Here is a 14,565-nt window from a genome sequence, read left to right as displayed (position 1 = left end):
CTGTTCTAGTAGCCACTCAACACAATCCCAGAAAGCAATAGCAGAAAAACAAAACCCAAACTGCCTCACTTCCCTGCTGCCAATACCACTTCTTGAGACCTCATAATTAGCTGACATGCACTTGATTGAAGAAGCTCAGGGTTGCCCAAATGACCAAGAGAAAAACCTTTGATTCATCTTTTGATTGCCCAGTGTGGTTCTTGAACAGGCTGTCCAACAAAGCAGCCCCAGCACCACCAACACAGCAGACAAAGGTGGTGTCCCTTCTCAAACTTCCTGGGTGGCGGCTCTCCTGCCTGATGGTATGGAGGGTGAAGAATGGCCTGTAAGTACTGTTGGACTCAGTAGTAGAATAAATGATGGGAAGGCCAACAGTACTGCCCTCCTTCCAAAAAAATAAAACACATGATAGGTCTGGGGAGAGGAAAGAGGAGGGAACATCCACCAAACATCCCCACAGCACTGTGGGAGGTGATGGAATGGATATCCAGGGTACATCATAAATTCTTTTCTGTTGGGGTCTTTTTGTTATTGTTTTGCTTTGATTTCTAAAAAATAAGGCCCTCTTTTATTAGGCTCCAGAAACTGAAATCTCTGATCCATTTTGGAGGTAATTTATGTAGCCAATCACTATCTTAAAAGCCTAAACCAGCTGTATTTTAAATTCATGCATATATGAGTTGTTCATACATGTTCTTGAGTTGTCCATATGTTGGTTTATAAGTCTTGAAATACCAGAGGAGTTTTAGGTGAATTAAGAAGACAATCTAATATAACATTTGTTTTGAAGGGCTCTTCAGTGGGAAATGTCATTTATTTTACATATTATTAAGAAAAGAAACCCAACAAAAAAAACCATGAAGTTTTTGCAACTTGCAAACATTAAAGAATAAATAAAAAAAAAAAGTAAAATTGAAAAATCTATAAAATCCGTTTTGTCAATAGCGCTTAAGTTCCTTTTATCATTCCTGCACTTACAGTACTGGAGATATATGAACAAATAGGTTATCCTAATTTAAGGAAAGGATCATTAAATTTTACAGTTTCAGCAAACAGATTTCAACAAAAATAACTTGTTCCAAAATTAAAATCAGAGTTTGTTAGCAGATACAGACCAAAAACTTATTACTTTATTTAAGCAATTTTAGTGATGTACTCAGGCAACAGAAACATTACCGATGGCAAATAAATCTTCCATCATCATAAACAAGATAAAATTAATCAGGATAAACAAATCAGAATCAACCAATAGACTAATGCTTATAAAAATGAATATGACAGAAGAAATTCATGGACAAGTCTTTGAAACAAAAACCTAAATTTATTTTTTCAAATGGATAATAGTTCTCAATCTCTACTTTCATAAAACATCTAAATGTTTTGAAGATGATTCAAATGATATTAAAAAAAGGCTTGTGTGAGTAACAACCTGGGGTTAAGGCTTTATTAGAGAGTCAGACACACTGGGAGAGTGTCATTTCTCCCTGTTTTCAGGCAGCAAGCACAATGAACAGTACCTGCAAATTGGATGAATGGGTTTGGTTTCTTTTGTGTTTCTTCTAAGCTATCATTACAACAGGCAAATGAAAGAAGAGAAGGTCTTGATTTGATTACTTGATCTTTGTGTTGGCCTTCCCTGAATAGTCTAAAGAAGGAGGCTGGGGTGGGAAGCACAAAAAAATCCCACCCTGGGATAATACGAAATGCGCCTTTATTTACGTGTAAGATGATGTCTCTTATGAAACAAGGAATTAAGCCGACCGCAGATTACACACAAACTGCAGCAGTCACGTAACCATAGGCTGTCGGCCTCCTAACCAGCTCCCCTTAGCAAATAATGACAACAGAAACCTGAATTTTGTTTTACATGGCAAATTAACCCCTTAACCTCATCATTTTTACACTGAGTTTAAAAGAAGGCAAAAATGGATTTGCAGAATTATTACAGACTTACTTCTTGCTTGTTATCATGATCATAATAAACTGGAAAAGATTACACAATGAAAATGTAATAGAGATGTGCTGTTCCTTTCAATGGACTTAGACAACGAAGTTTAACCTAAGAACTAATAAATCAGTAATACAAAATTCCAGTCTTCTGCTGGTGTTTGCATTACATTCATTATTGTGTTATCTACATTAAAAGATTGACAGGAGCTTGGAGAGTTCCTTCCTCCTTCCTCACAGTGGTCTGAGGCACAGATCATGTAAAGCCAAAAGTGATACACATCACCTCACAGGGCTGGGAACAAAAGAAATAATCCCAGTGAAATCTGGGATTCAATGTTTCAGTTTCCTTTTTCTTCTTTCCCTGCAACCCCCCAAACAAAATGTACAAAACTGTTTCTGAAGTGACAACTGCAAAGCAGCCATGCGTACAGCTCTGAGGTAAGAAACGGAGTGTTAAGAGTGGGAATGACTGATCTTTTGAGTTGCATTCAACACAGTGCATTGAAATTAAGCTGCTTTGAAACTATTTTTGTATTAGAAGTGGGCAATGATTGCCCAGCCCCTGTTCAATTTCTGAGTACCTCTCAGACTACTCTCATTGCAGGTGGCTACTGCTTGCTCCTTCTATTCTACTAGTAGGAAACAGCAGTGTAAAAGGGGGTCCCAGGTACCCCTCCTCTCCTGTTCAGGATAACAGCAGGCATCTGCATGGAGCCAGACAGTGTGACATACCAACTATACCTGCTCAGTCAGTGCCAGCAAGAGCCTTCTCAGGATTGTTCTGTCATCTCAGTCACAGAAAATAAGCATAACATCAGCCTGCACCTATCCTTTAGCACTTAGTAGGAAACACTTCTGCTTTTCACCAGGTTTTGCAGTTTTTCAGTTCAGCAATTCCATCAAGCAGAGAGCAATGAAAGAAGTGAAAAAGCATGAATGTGGAAACACTGATGAAAGCACAATATAGCTTCCCAGCCTCCAAAATAAAGAAAAAAGTAAAAGCACACAAAGCAACAACATTCAAAGCTACTGCTTATCTGTTTACTATCGACATCCCAACCCATCTAATTCATTTGTACAGCTCATCTGGTGTCTCAGATCTAACTAGAATGTTTTAATCACCCTGAATTTACTTTTAAAGGCAACTTATCAGATCGCTCAGTCACGCCATATGATGCTACTTGCTGAGTACCACATGACCTGAAAAACCAAAACCAATCACAGTTGGAAGATGGGCAAAGGAAACAGGAAGAGTTCTTCAATGGTCAGTCAAAAAGAACAAATCCAAGTACAGTATAGATTGCTGTGAAGCTACTTTTTAAAAATAAAAACATAATGGTAATGACTGGATATAGACAATAATGGATTTATGGATGATGGAGGTACCTTTTAACAAAATACCGTTTGGATTTAAAAAAATGAAATAAAAGAAAAAAGAAGAAGCAGACAGACACATGTAAAAGGACAGATCTGAACACTTCCTTCTTCTTGTTCAGTGGCACATTTCATTTTATAGTCTTAAGGCTGAAGGAACTTTGGGCATATCCTAAAGTAGCACTACTTTTTGAAAACTGAGGTTTGCTTGTTTATGCGATTATCTGAACTCCTGGGGACCTTTTAGCTCCCAGTGGAGTAAAACATGATACCATGATACCAAGTGCATACAGAATTTGAATCCCACTACAACTGTAGTAGCTGCACAATATGCCCTGAGTGTCAAATTTCACAAAAGGGATGGAGCTGGATTAACAGCTTGCCACAGACTCTGACAGGGAGAGCCTGTTTCTTCCTCCCATCCACCCGTGCTCATCACATACTCTCAGCCAGCTCTCTGATCATCGATCAGATAGTAAGCAGGTTTAAAACACTAAAAGAGCAGAAAAAAAATGAAAGTATCAGTTCCTGGGTTACATGAGTTTAAGCAGGTCATGTTGTGAATAAATGGGCAGGACTTGCACAGAGAAAGAGTGGGAATCACATGCTCTGAGGGGAACCTGGGGAAGACAGGGATCCACAGGAGCCCTTCCTCAGCTCTTGACAGTTGCAAACTGTTTATTTGGCTCAGCCAAAACATGAAGCCACATTCACAGGTAAGTCACTTGTGATCTTTGCTCCCATATTACAAAACTATTGTAATTTTTATATTACAGTAATAAAAAAACCCCAACTTCTAGATGGTGTTTCTAGTTCACAATATAGGAGTATTTCAGTCATATTATGCCTTTCTATGGGGAAAATAAACATAGAGGTTAAAGGGTGAATGAAGACACAGAGGATTAACACTCTGCAGAAGATGCAGATGAGATGTTTCTGCCTACAACTGGAAGGAAGGAGGGAAAGTACAGCTGCTGCTGCTTCTTCACGAAATGAGAGCATGGATTTATTTGGAGACAGTTTTTCGGGAGTCACCTATGGGAAATTAGGTGAGAGCTAGCATAAGAGCTGTCCTCAGTGGACAAACCTTTGAGGCTAATGTAGACTATTTCCAGCCTCAAAGATGGAGTCTCTGGGCCTGAGCATCCTGGAAAGTTAGTGTGCAATGAGGGAAGAATGGATTTACTTCTGGCTAGCAGGCACAAACTCTCTCTGATGTTGCTGTGTCTGAAGTAGAACATGTCCATACAGTTACTGCACATCCTAACTAATGGCCCACCGGGGGAAACTTAAAATTTGGTTTTAGACAGTTGATGAAGGATCAGCTATGGAATCCGCTGTATCAGCTATTACCAGCAGACTTTAGCAACTTATTTTGCTAACCAGTAAAGAAGGAAGGTTTAGCTTCTTTTGAGTGAACATCTGATTTCACAACTCAAAAAGCATTTACTGTAAAGACACTCAGCAGAACTGACAGTTCCTTTCTAGATTACTATTCATAGCTGCATTTCATTAAATCTAGAAAGGTAGAAGAGTTCAAAACTGGTTTTGGATCCTTGTGAGAAATTAAGTACTGCAGAAGATGGTTTAGTCAAAAAGTGAGGAAAGACACAAAGTCAGATCAGACTCGAAGGTGACATTGTTTGGAATAGCTCTGGGCCACCTTATTTTGATTATTTATTTAAACAGAATTCCAGCACTCTATTTCAGGTGAAATACAGATGTTTCCTATACTGAGGCATCCTATGGTGGGAACGGAAATGCAGGCGTCAATAAGTAATTTATCTTAATTTTTATTTTCACTGACCATATCTTGGAAGAATCCCTTCAAGTTTCTTTCTTAAATGGGAATTCAACAAACAGATGGAACAAATGCCACAACAAGCACAATAACCACGTCAGGTGTTGTTGCACCTTTTACCTGACAAGTCAAAACTGTAAGACATGCTAAGCGGCCGCACTGCTGTAAAAAAAAAAGGAAACAAAAACAACAAAAAGAAAATAATTCAGCTATTAGAAAAGCAGAGGGGCAGTGAAACCAAGAGATTAACTCCACTTAAGACATTTTGGATTCTGTTGCCTAAATCCAAAATGTGTCACACTTACTACTGCTCTACTGAAACAAAGCGCAAAGTCTGAAAACTACAGCAGCATAAATGGGACTTGCAAACAGAACAATTATAAATAGTTGTAGAATGAGATTTGTCTAATTCAAGGCAAGTATCAATTCAAGGCAAGTACCTTAAAAATCACTTTTTTTTCAATTAAAATGTCATGAAAGAGCAGGGGGAGGGTAAAGTGAAAGAGAGGGAAGAAAGAGCTAAAACAAAAGTACAAAGCCACAATTCACACAAGTTTCAGTGACCTGAAAAAAGGTATTACTAATTTTTTTAAGCATAATCTCCAATGATTATAATTAAACTAATAAAGAGAGACACTCAAGCTAAGCTTGAAAGTACTTGAGCAGTACTTCCCTTGAAAAGGATGGAAATAAAGGCCAAACACAGTGTGATCTGTGCTGATTGTTGTTCTTTTTAAAAAATCTTATGTGGACTTAACCTTTAAAATGTATTCACAATATTATCCCCTTCTTTGTGGTCCTCTGAGCTTTTCTAGATAAAAAAGTGGTCATGTGGATCTTTGTTTCTGGAAAGGCCAATGTATATTTCCCATTAAACGGTGTAATTCAGGGAGCAGACGTTCAAAATATTTCTCAACTGAAAACAAAATTTCAATGCACCAATACAAATTAAGCAGGCCATGCTCAGTGTCAAGAATGCATCAAAACCCACATCAGCTTATCTGTCTTAACTGACAGATGATAAACATGCAAGTCGGCATGAAAGGGGCTGTCAGCCACATAGACCACTGCATTGAAACATGTTTAAAAAAAGGCTGTGCTGGGAGTTTTGTTCATGAGAACAAATCTGTATAATGGCTGCAGTAGGTGGCTGACCTAGAGTGAAATTTGGGAGTTAGGGTATTTTTACTGTAGTTCATGAAGTAGACAACATCAGCCACACACAACAGCTACAGAAACAATACCGAAATCCCTGTCCAAACCCAGCGTAAAGGCAAAAACATTTTAAAGTGTAAGGGTGTTCATCACCTAATGCTGAGTCCTAACTGAAGGTTGATAAAGCACATACATGAAACAAAGTTTTCTCCAAGCTCCATTAGCTCAACTTGCTTGAGTCACAAATTCAAGCCTTAAGGACATGTACCTCAAGGCTGTGCTTGTCTCGATAGCTTACTCTGATGATTTTACAAGGTTGTGTGAAAACTCACTCCAATTTCTCTGCTCAGATCTCTCCCTCTGTCAGAAAATGACTGTTTCTAAAAGAAGTTTTACACTCAGAGTGGCCAGCCACAGGGTGGCTTTTCTCAGTGCCAGATCAGGGTGAAGATCTTACCTGTATGCATGCATGTGCTACGCAGAGCAGAGCAGAGGGACAAAGCCTGTTGCTGCTGGGAAACACATGCCATAGGTCCACCCATATCACAGGGGAGGAACTGCACGAGTACAGGCCCCCTCACCCCAAAAGTCAAGTGTAGCTGCACTCTTGCCTGCTATAAACTGATCAACAAGGAATAACTCTGGGACATGTGCAACATACCTTATGCTCCCAACTATTTCACTCTAATGCTCTTTTGGTTTTCTTCTTTTTAAAGGCAACAACTATTTCTGTCCAGAAGGTGCAAGTGTCCTACATGGTGTTTCTAGCTAGATTTATAATCCTTATACATCATTACCTTACATATTGTAACTCTAAACTGCATTCAGTAATCATCTAAATTATATGGCAGATCTATTTGTACCATGCTGAATGTCATTAGCATTACTCCGTTCATAGTTCCGCACAAACATATTTTATTCTAAGAGGAACTTTGGACATAACAATCAGTTCAATGTGAGAAAAACCAAAACCTCATGTTTCAACATAAGAAAAATTATCTTGAAGGCCTTTGCTCTTTTTTCTTCTTCATGCCAGCAGCAAATAAACACTTGGGAAATAAAACTTGCATGCATCCCCTTTTACACCTTCATATGGCATTTAATCCAAACAATTCACTGGACATAAGGAGAATTACCACTGTTGCAAAATCAAAGAATTTAATTCTTTAACAAAAAAATTAAGAATTGGTGAAGACAGTTATCTCTCACTGGAGGCCATGCCCTGAAATCAGCCCAGGAAGTCCTAACCTGTAATACTCAAAAATTTAACATTGGTTTTAAAAACTGTCTACTAAAAGGGTTGGATCTTATTTACATCATTCAGACATTGTAAAAATCTACTAGATCAAATTTGCTGCCCCTGAGAGGCCATGATAATCCCCAGAAGAGAACATTTAAAACACTCAAACTGAATGTTTCAAAGAAAATTAAGGAATCGTTCCTCATTTTTACAAGCTTCCTACATTTGGAAAAATGTCTAGACCTATTAGAAACATTAACTGATACAGCAAGCATAAACTGAATACAAACAGAAACAATATACAAAACATCGTGCTTTTAAAAATGCACCCAAGCATTCACCAAACTCTACTTAGTGCTTCAAAAACAATGCAACAAAGCAAGACTGATGAAACTGTTTTTCTGCGGAGACAATGGGTTGTCACAAACCACTCGAATCTGGACCAGTGCCTTTAAGCACATGTGGCAAGCACAAATATTTTGCAAAAAGCAGCACCAGGGAGTATATGTGAATTATTTCATGCTTTTCAGACAAAAGATTCCACTTCTGCTCTTCAAAAATCCAGCTAGCTCCCTTTTTCTGATATAGACTGTCCTCTAAGAAATCTAAGTCACAAAGTAAGACTGCATTTGTCATGTTTTTGTCATCAGAACTATTGAACTAATGCAAATTGGTAATCCCTGGAAAGCATAGTATTTGTATAATTTCATAGTGGGTTCTTGAATATACATTACAGAAATGAAATGCTTTGCAGCACAAGTCTGAATTATTCTCCCACTGAAAAGATATACAAACCCATGTTCCATAACTTAGAAAATGAAGCAAAGATTTGGATTCAGAATAAAAGCAATAGATTCGGCAAACAAAATAAGAGCAGATTCTGAATTAAAATAAGGAAATTGATGATGCTAACAATAGGAAACAAAGAGAATAGGATTAATTAAAAACAGACATGAAACATCACTTGCAGATATGTAAGGAACTGTACACAGGGGAGAAGCAATACCCATTCCATTCTGAGCAAATATGACACTAACTGTCATGTGCAACAAGCAATATAATGCCATTAAATTTTTTTAATACATACATTTAAAACTTGAAGGGAATCAAGCTGAACCATGCAGTTATCTTATTTTTAAATATAACTTAGCACGAAGATTGCATAGCCCTAGCAAAGCCTGTAGGTCCTTTCTTTCTCTGAAGGGATGAGAACAAGTTTATATTCTGTGACACCTGCACAGACATCACTAATATTGCTGTTTCTTACGTGGGAAGTTTTCTGTGGATGCTGCAGGTAAAAACCAGCAGTGTGCTTACCCAGCCTGCTACGCCTTATCTCATCAGGTGAGACTGGACGCAACTTCCTCTCTGCCTTGATTTCCTCCAGTATCCTTTCATGAAGGCTGCGTGGCCGCGGTGGGGTTGGTTTCAGTTTTCTTGCTGAGGCCTCAGGATATAAAGATAATTATATTTACATAAAACAGTGCTTCCTTGAAAGTAGATGTCACACTTCTTTGGAAAAAAAAAAAAGTGGAATGTTGTGATACTATTTTATGTGCACTCAGTTGTAAAACTCACATACATTTTTCCCCAATTCATCATTATTTCCCAGAAATAAAGGGGCTGTAATAACAGCTATTAATTGGTAGGTACAAGATATTACACACTGTTCTTTTAAGAGAACATGTTCTATATACAGAAGACAGTATTTTTGAAAGCCCTTGTCAGAAAACATAATATTTGACATACGCCCTGGACACAAACATGCTTTAAACAGCCATGGTTTTGTTAGGAACGAAGTTCACGGGATTACATACAGGATTTAATGGAGGTCGCGATCGGATGAAATCCAGGATTATTTCATGGGCGCTCTTTTTTAATCGAGGTGGAATGTCACCGTTGACCTGGAAAGGAAAAAGTGAAATATGTATTTCCATATTTTGCATTCATATTCATGCAGATGATAAGATCAATTGAAAATTCACAACAACCCTGACAGAGCTTGCAGTGTTCTGACACCTGCACCGGACATAAAACCCCATCAGTCCTAAGCCGAGCAACAATCCATATGCAAAGCACAAGCAAGCTAAAACATATCTAACAGCTTTTCAGCTTTGCAGACAGCTGCAGAATAACCACAACTGCTGCAGCTTTAATCAGCAATACTTAGGATTTTGAAATTATGAAATCAAATGTTAAGGCTGCAATCATGTCTATGGCAGAATGCAGATGAAGACTGTATCTTGCTGAGAGGAAAAGTTGCCGAAACCATTTTTAAGAACAACTATCTGAACTGTTAAATAGTCTCTAATACTCTGGGTTCACCTCTGTGAAAACAAGGATGCTCTGTAAGGCCCCGGTATACTTGATCTCCTTACCATCTCCCAAGCACTGATGTGAGAACAAAGCCAGATCTCACACAATCACTAATAATCACTAATAATTGCTTGTAGCAATGGATTAAAAATGTGTTCCCCTTGGTTTTGTGACTTTACCACCTGTCTCTGCAGCTATGGCCATGAAGAGGTGCTTTTGTGTAAATCCCTCAGAAGGAGAGGGAAGCTATGATTTCATAGCTACCTCGACACCTGCACTTTGAAGATTACTCAAGTATAAAACTAAATTTGTTAATATGTCCACAAAATAAACCACTAGGATGCCACAGCAGGCCACTGGAAGCATAAGAGGCACTTTTCCTCACCGTAAATCATATATTTCTGTAGAAGAGGGGCTGGGGGAGTTTTGTTTTCTTGTTCTTCATTCAAGGACCATTTCTTCCAAGCTCAGGATCAGAGCGTCCCAATGGGTAGGAAATCAAATAAGGGAGCCAGGAGACCAGTATGGTTAAACAAGGAACTGCTGGGCAAACTCATGTGGAAAAAGAAAATCTATGGATTCTGGAAGGAGGGGCTGGCCACTTGGGAGGAATATAGGACAGTTGTTAGAGGATGTAGGGAGGCAACTAGGACAGCTAAGGTCTCCTTGGAACTTAATCTTGCAAGTCGGGTTAAGGACAATAGAAAGGGCTTCTTCAAATACACAGCGGATAAAACTAACACAAGAGGCAATATAGGCCCATTGTTGAACGAGGTGAGTGCCCTGGAGACAGAGGATATAAAGAAGGCAGAGGTGCTGAATGCCTTCTTTGCCTCTGTCTTTACTCCTGCAGACTGTCCCTGGGGGCCCCAGATTCCTATAGCCCCAGGAGTCAGGATAAAGGAGGAGTTTGCTTTGGTAAATGAGGACTGGGTTAGGGATCAGTTAAGCAATCTGAACATCTATAAATCGATGGGTCTGGATGGAATGCACCCGCAGGTGCTGAGGGAGCTGGTGGAGGTCATTGCTCAGCCACTCTCCATCATCTTTGGTAAGTCATAGGAAACAGGAGAGGTGCCTGAGAATTGGAGGATGGCAAATGTCATGCCAGTCTATAAGCAGGGCAAGGAGGACCTGGGTAGTTATAGAGCGGTCAGCCTTACCTCCATCCCTGGAAAGGTGATGGAACAATTTATTCTTGACACCATCTCTAGACATATCAAGGATGAGGGGGTCATCAAGAGCATCCAACATGGTTTTACCAGGGGGAAGTAATGTTTGACCAACCTTATAGCCTTCTATGAGGAAGTAACTAGGTGGATGGATGATGGTAGAGCAGTAGATGTGGTTTTTCTTGATTTCAGTAGGGCATTTGATACTGTCTCCCACAGCATCCTCATAGATAAGCTAAGGAAGTGTGGGCTTGATGATCAGGTAGTGAGGTGGATCAAGAACTGGTTGAAAGGAAGAAGGCAGAGAGTTGTGGTCAATGGGGCAGAATCTAGCTGGAGATCTGTGACTAGTGGAGTACCTCAGGGGTCGGTGCTGGGACCAGTGCTATTTAATATTTTCATCAATGACCTGGATGAGGGAACTGAGTGTACCCTCAGCAAGTTTGCTGATGACACTGAACTGGGAGGAGTGGCTGACACACCAGAAGGCTGTGCTGCCATTCAGCGAGACCTGGACAGGCTGGAGAGTTGGGCGGGGAGAAACTTGATGAAATTCAACAAGGGCAAGTGTAGAGTCTTGCATCTGGGGAAGAACAACCCCATGTACCAGTACAGGTTGGGGGTTGACCTGCTGGAAAGTAGTGAAGGGGAAAGGGACCTGGGGGTCCTGGTGGATAGGAGGATGACCAGGAGCCAGCAATGTGCCCTTGTGGCCAAGAAGGCCAATGGCATCCTAGGGTGTATTAGAAAGGGTGTGGTTAGTAGGTCAAGAGAGGTTCTTCTCCCCCTCTACTCTGCCTTGGTGAGGCCGCATCTGGAATACTGCATCCAGTTCTGGGCCCCTCAGTTCAAGAAGGACAGGGAACTGCTTGAAAGAGTCCAGCGCAGAGCCACAAAGATGATTAAGGGAGTGGAACATCTCCCTTATGAGGAGAGGCTGAGGGAGCTGGGTCTCTTCAGCTTGGAGAAGAGGAGACTGAGGGGTGACCTCATCAGTGTTTACAAGTATGTAAAGGGTGAGTGTCAGGATGATGGAGCTAGGTTTTTTTCAGTGATGTCCAGTGATAGGACAAGGGGCAATGGGTGTAAACTGGAGCATAGGAGGTTCCATGTGAACATCAGGAAAAACTTCTTTACTGTGAGAGTGACAGAGCACTGGAACGGGTTGCCCAGGGGGGTTGTGGAGTCTCCTACGTTGGAGATATTCAAGGCCTGCCTGGACAAGTTCCTGTGTGATGTACTCTGTGTTACCCTGCTCTTGCAGGGGGGTTGGACTAGATGATCTTTTGAGGTCCCTTCCAACCCTTGGGATTCTGTGATTCTGTTGGTTTTCTCCAAAGAGAAAGACATTTCTTTCTCTTATACCTCCTTTAGACATAAGACATCACAGGACAAAGCCAGCAATTTAATATATGTGCAGGACATAAAAGAATGCAGTGGAATTTTTTCTATCATATGAAGAATTTATAAATTGTAAGCTGGGAATAAGTGCATGGATTTCCTCAAAAAAAAAATATCCATCTGTTATGCTCAATGTTCATACAGTGAAGTGCCCAAGCACACTGTCAAGGATGAGACAGCATCCTATGCCATACATCATTCTAGTACCTCTATTACCACACAGTAGCTGGCTATCAGCCCTGTCTTCCAATTTGACAGGAATTCCCATGACACTGTATTTCTTAGACCAGGTCTCTCCTAATTTCAGCACCTTTTTTCATATATATATATATATTCTTTTGAAAAAGAAATTAACCATTTGGCTCATTTTTCTTTGGGAGACTATTCATACAAGCTCTGTAGCCAGCAAATATATGTGAAGACACAGCTCTGGTTTGTTAAATGACATGCACTTTTGATAACCAGAAGGAATGCTGCAGTCAGAAAAATGCTCGTAAGGTCACCTGAGTATGATTTGTAACTGAACTTCACTAATGCCATGCAGCTTCCATGTAAGCTCTGCTCACTTCAGACATGCTCTGTTTCCATGCTGAAAAATTCCTCCCTTCCCCATTAAGGAAGTGGATGTGGAGTCCTGCGTGGGGGGACTCTGCTTTCCCAGGAACTCTTTCTGAAGGATCCTAACCTACACATGCTCCAAATTCTATTTGTTCCCACCCCCACGGCTTCCTTAGAGTGAATTCCACGTAGCTTGGAAGAGATTATCAAGCTGCTAAACTCTGCAACATGCATCACCTTCCTAAAAATAGTGCAGAGAAATTAAAATTGAAAAGGTTTATACTGAATGTTGATTTGACATTTTATGATGAGGAGAATATTATTTTAAGTGGTGTGATTGATTCCTTCCATTTAAAGACTGAGCAATATTTTGAAGCCAGCATGCTTTGCAGGATTGCTAATGAAATGAGAAGTCTCTTTTCCCTGAGTTGCTGTTCATCAGATGTCAAAGTTGATAGCTGAAGTTGAGAGTTATTACCATCAGCCATTTTGTAAACTGGTAATCTGCATTCCAGCCTTGGGGAAATAACCCTCTGCATGACAACTGGAAATAAATAATACATGGCTCTGAGCCTTTCACCTCAGGGCACTCTATGCACTCACTTTATGCCACCAGGGTATAATTGGTATCAGCATGCCCCATTTGATAGGAACAGGAGAAATAGAAGATTTTAAGTGATTTTCCACAGGATACATGGGGAGCTCGTGGCAAAGCAAGTGGATGTTTCATAGCCAGAAGTCAAGAGCAGGAGCACCAGTGGCAGAACCTGGTGCTCCAGTGTAAGAAGAACCTTCTTCCACTCAGCACCCAAACAAGATACTGATATGAAAGACACAAGGGGAAGCTTTTATCCTCTGTATTCACATTAGTTCTATTTATTTACTCAAACTAACTCTCTTTTTAATGAGGCATCTTTTATTCTAATTGAAATTAACGGCTCTTGATTAAAATCTAAATCAGAGATATACTGCACAGATGCAGCCACGATACATGCAGGGGAAAAAACAACCAACTTTTTTTTTTTTCTGGTCACATTCCAGATTGACAGCAACTGCAAAGCAGTATTTAAATAAATACCTCAAACACTGTAAATGCATTAAAACTGGCAGCGTGAGGGAGCATAACCAATGATTATAAAATGATTAATAACGATTATTATAAAGAACAATCAGAAATGTAGAGACCTAAACAGCCATTTAAACATGCTACACCATTTCCAGAACAGCTTATGGTAAAGTTCTGTTGTGAAATAAAGTATTACAAGGAGATATATATTTGCCACCTTTCATTACGCAGACGGTATAGTTAACACAGTCGTTATGCAGTGTGTATATGACACCACAGAGCAAGCTCAAATACCAATGTCCAAGAATGAAGTGCTGTGGTACTTCATAAGCCACTGTATTCACACAGCTGCTCTTGCACATCTGCCGTAGGTACAAGTTTATGATCCCACCTGACAACCATAGTACTTACACAGAGTCACTCCTTTGAATACCCCTAAAGCATGATTACAAACTGTAAAGCTCACTGCTCTACTGAGAATGACTCCTGAACTTCTACAGAAACATATGAAAAAGACAGAAAATGAAAAAGG

The 14,565-nt window shown here is 39.9% G+C and overlaps 1 protein-coding gene across 6 annotated transcripts in view; it reads right to left on the bottom strand.

The window, feature by feature from the left end:
- The window catches only part of SPIRE1 (spire type actin nucleation factor 1), a 136,078-nt gene that overhangs the window by 22,609 nt on the left and 98,904 nt on the right, over positions 1 to 14,565 (bottom strand). For 4 of the 6 annotated variants that reach the window (XM_061357426.1, XM_061357425.1, XM_061357429.1 and 1 more), the window contains exons 7-9: positions 9,338 to 9,424; positions 8,838 to 8,967; positions 5,246 to 5,287 (exon numbers count right to left, since the gene is read on the bottom strand). In XM_061357426.1, coding sequence (XP_061213410.1) covers positions 5,246 to 5,287; positions 8,838 to 8,967; positions 9,338 to 9,424 — 259 coding nt within the window. The remainder of the gene's footprint in view (positions 1 to 5,245; positions 5,288 to 8,837; positions 8,968 to 9,337; positions 9,425 to 14,565) is intronic. The other 2 variants (XM_061357427.1, XM_061357430.1) reach the window with 1 other exon arrangement.

The sequence above is a fragment of the Neopsephotus bourkii genome, unplaced genomic scaffold (assembly GCF_033783945.1).
Source record: "Neopsephotus bourkii isolate Nb327-2 ecotype Australia unplaced genomic scaffold, CSIRO-AGI_Nbou_v1 NB_894, whole genome shotgun sequence".
Lineage (NCBI taxonomy): Eukaryota > Metazoa > Chordata > Aves > Psittaciformes > Psittacidae > Neopsephotus > Neopsephotus bourkii.
This window is presented reverse-complemented; position numbering and strand designations above follow the sequence as displayed.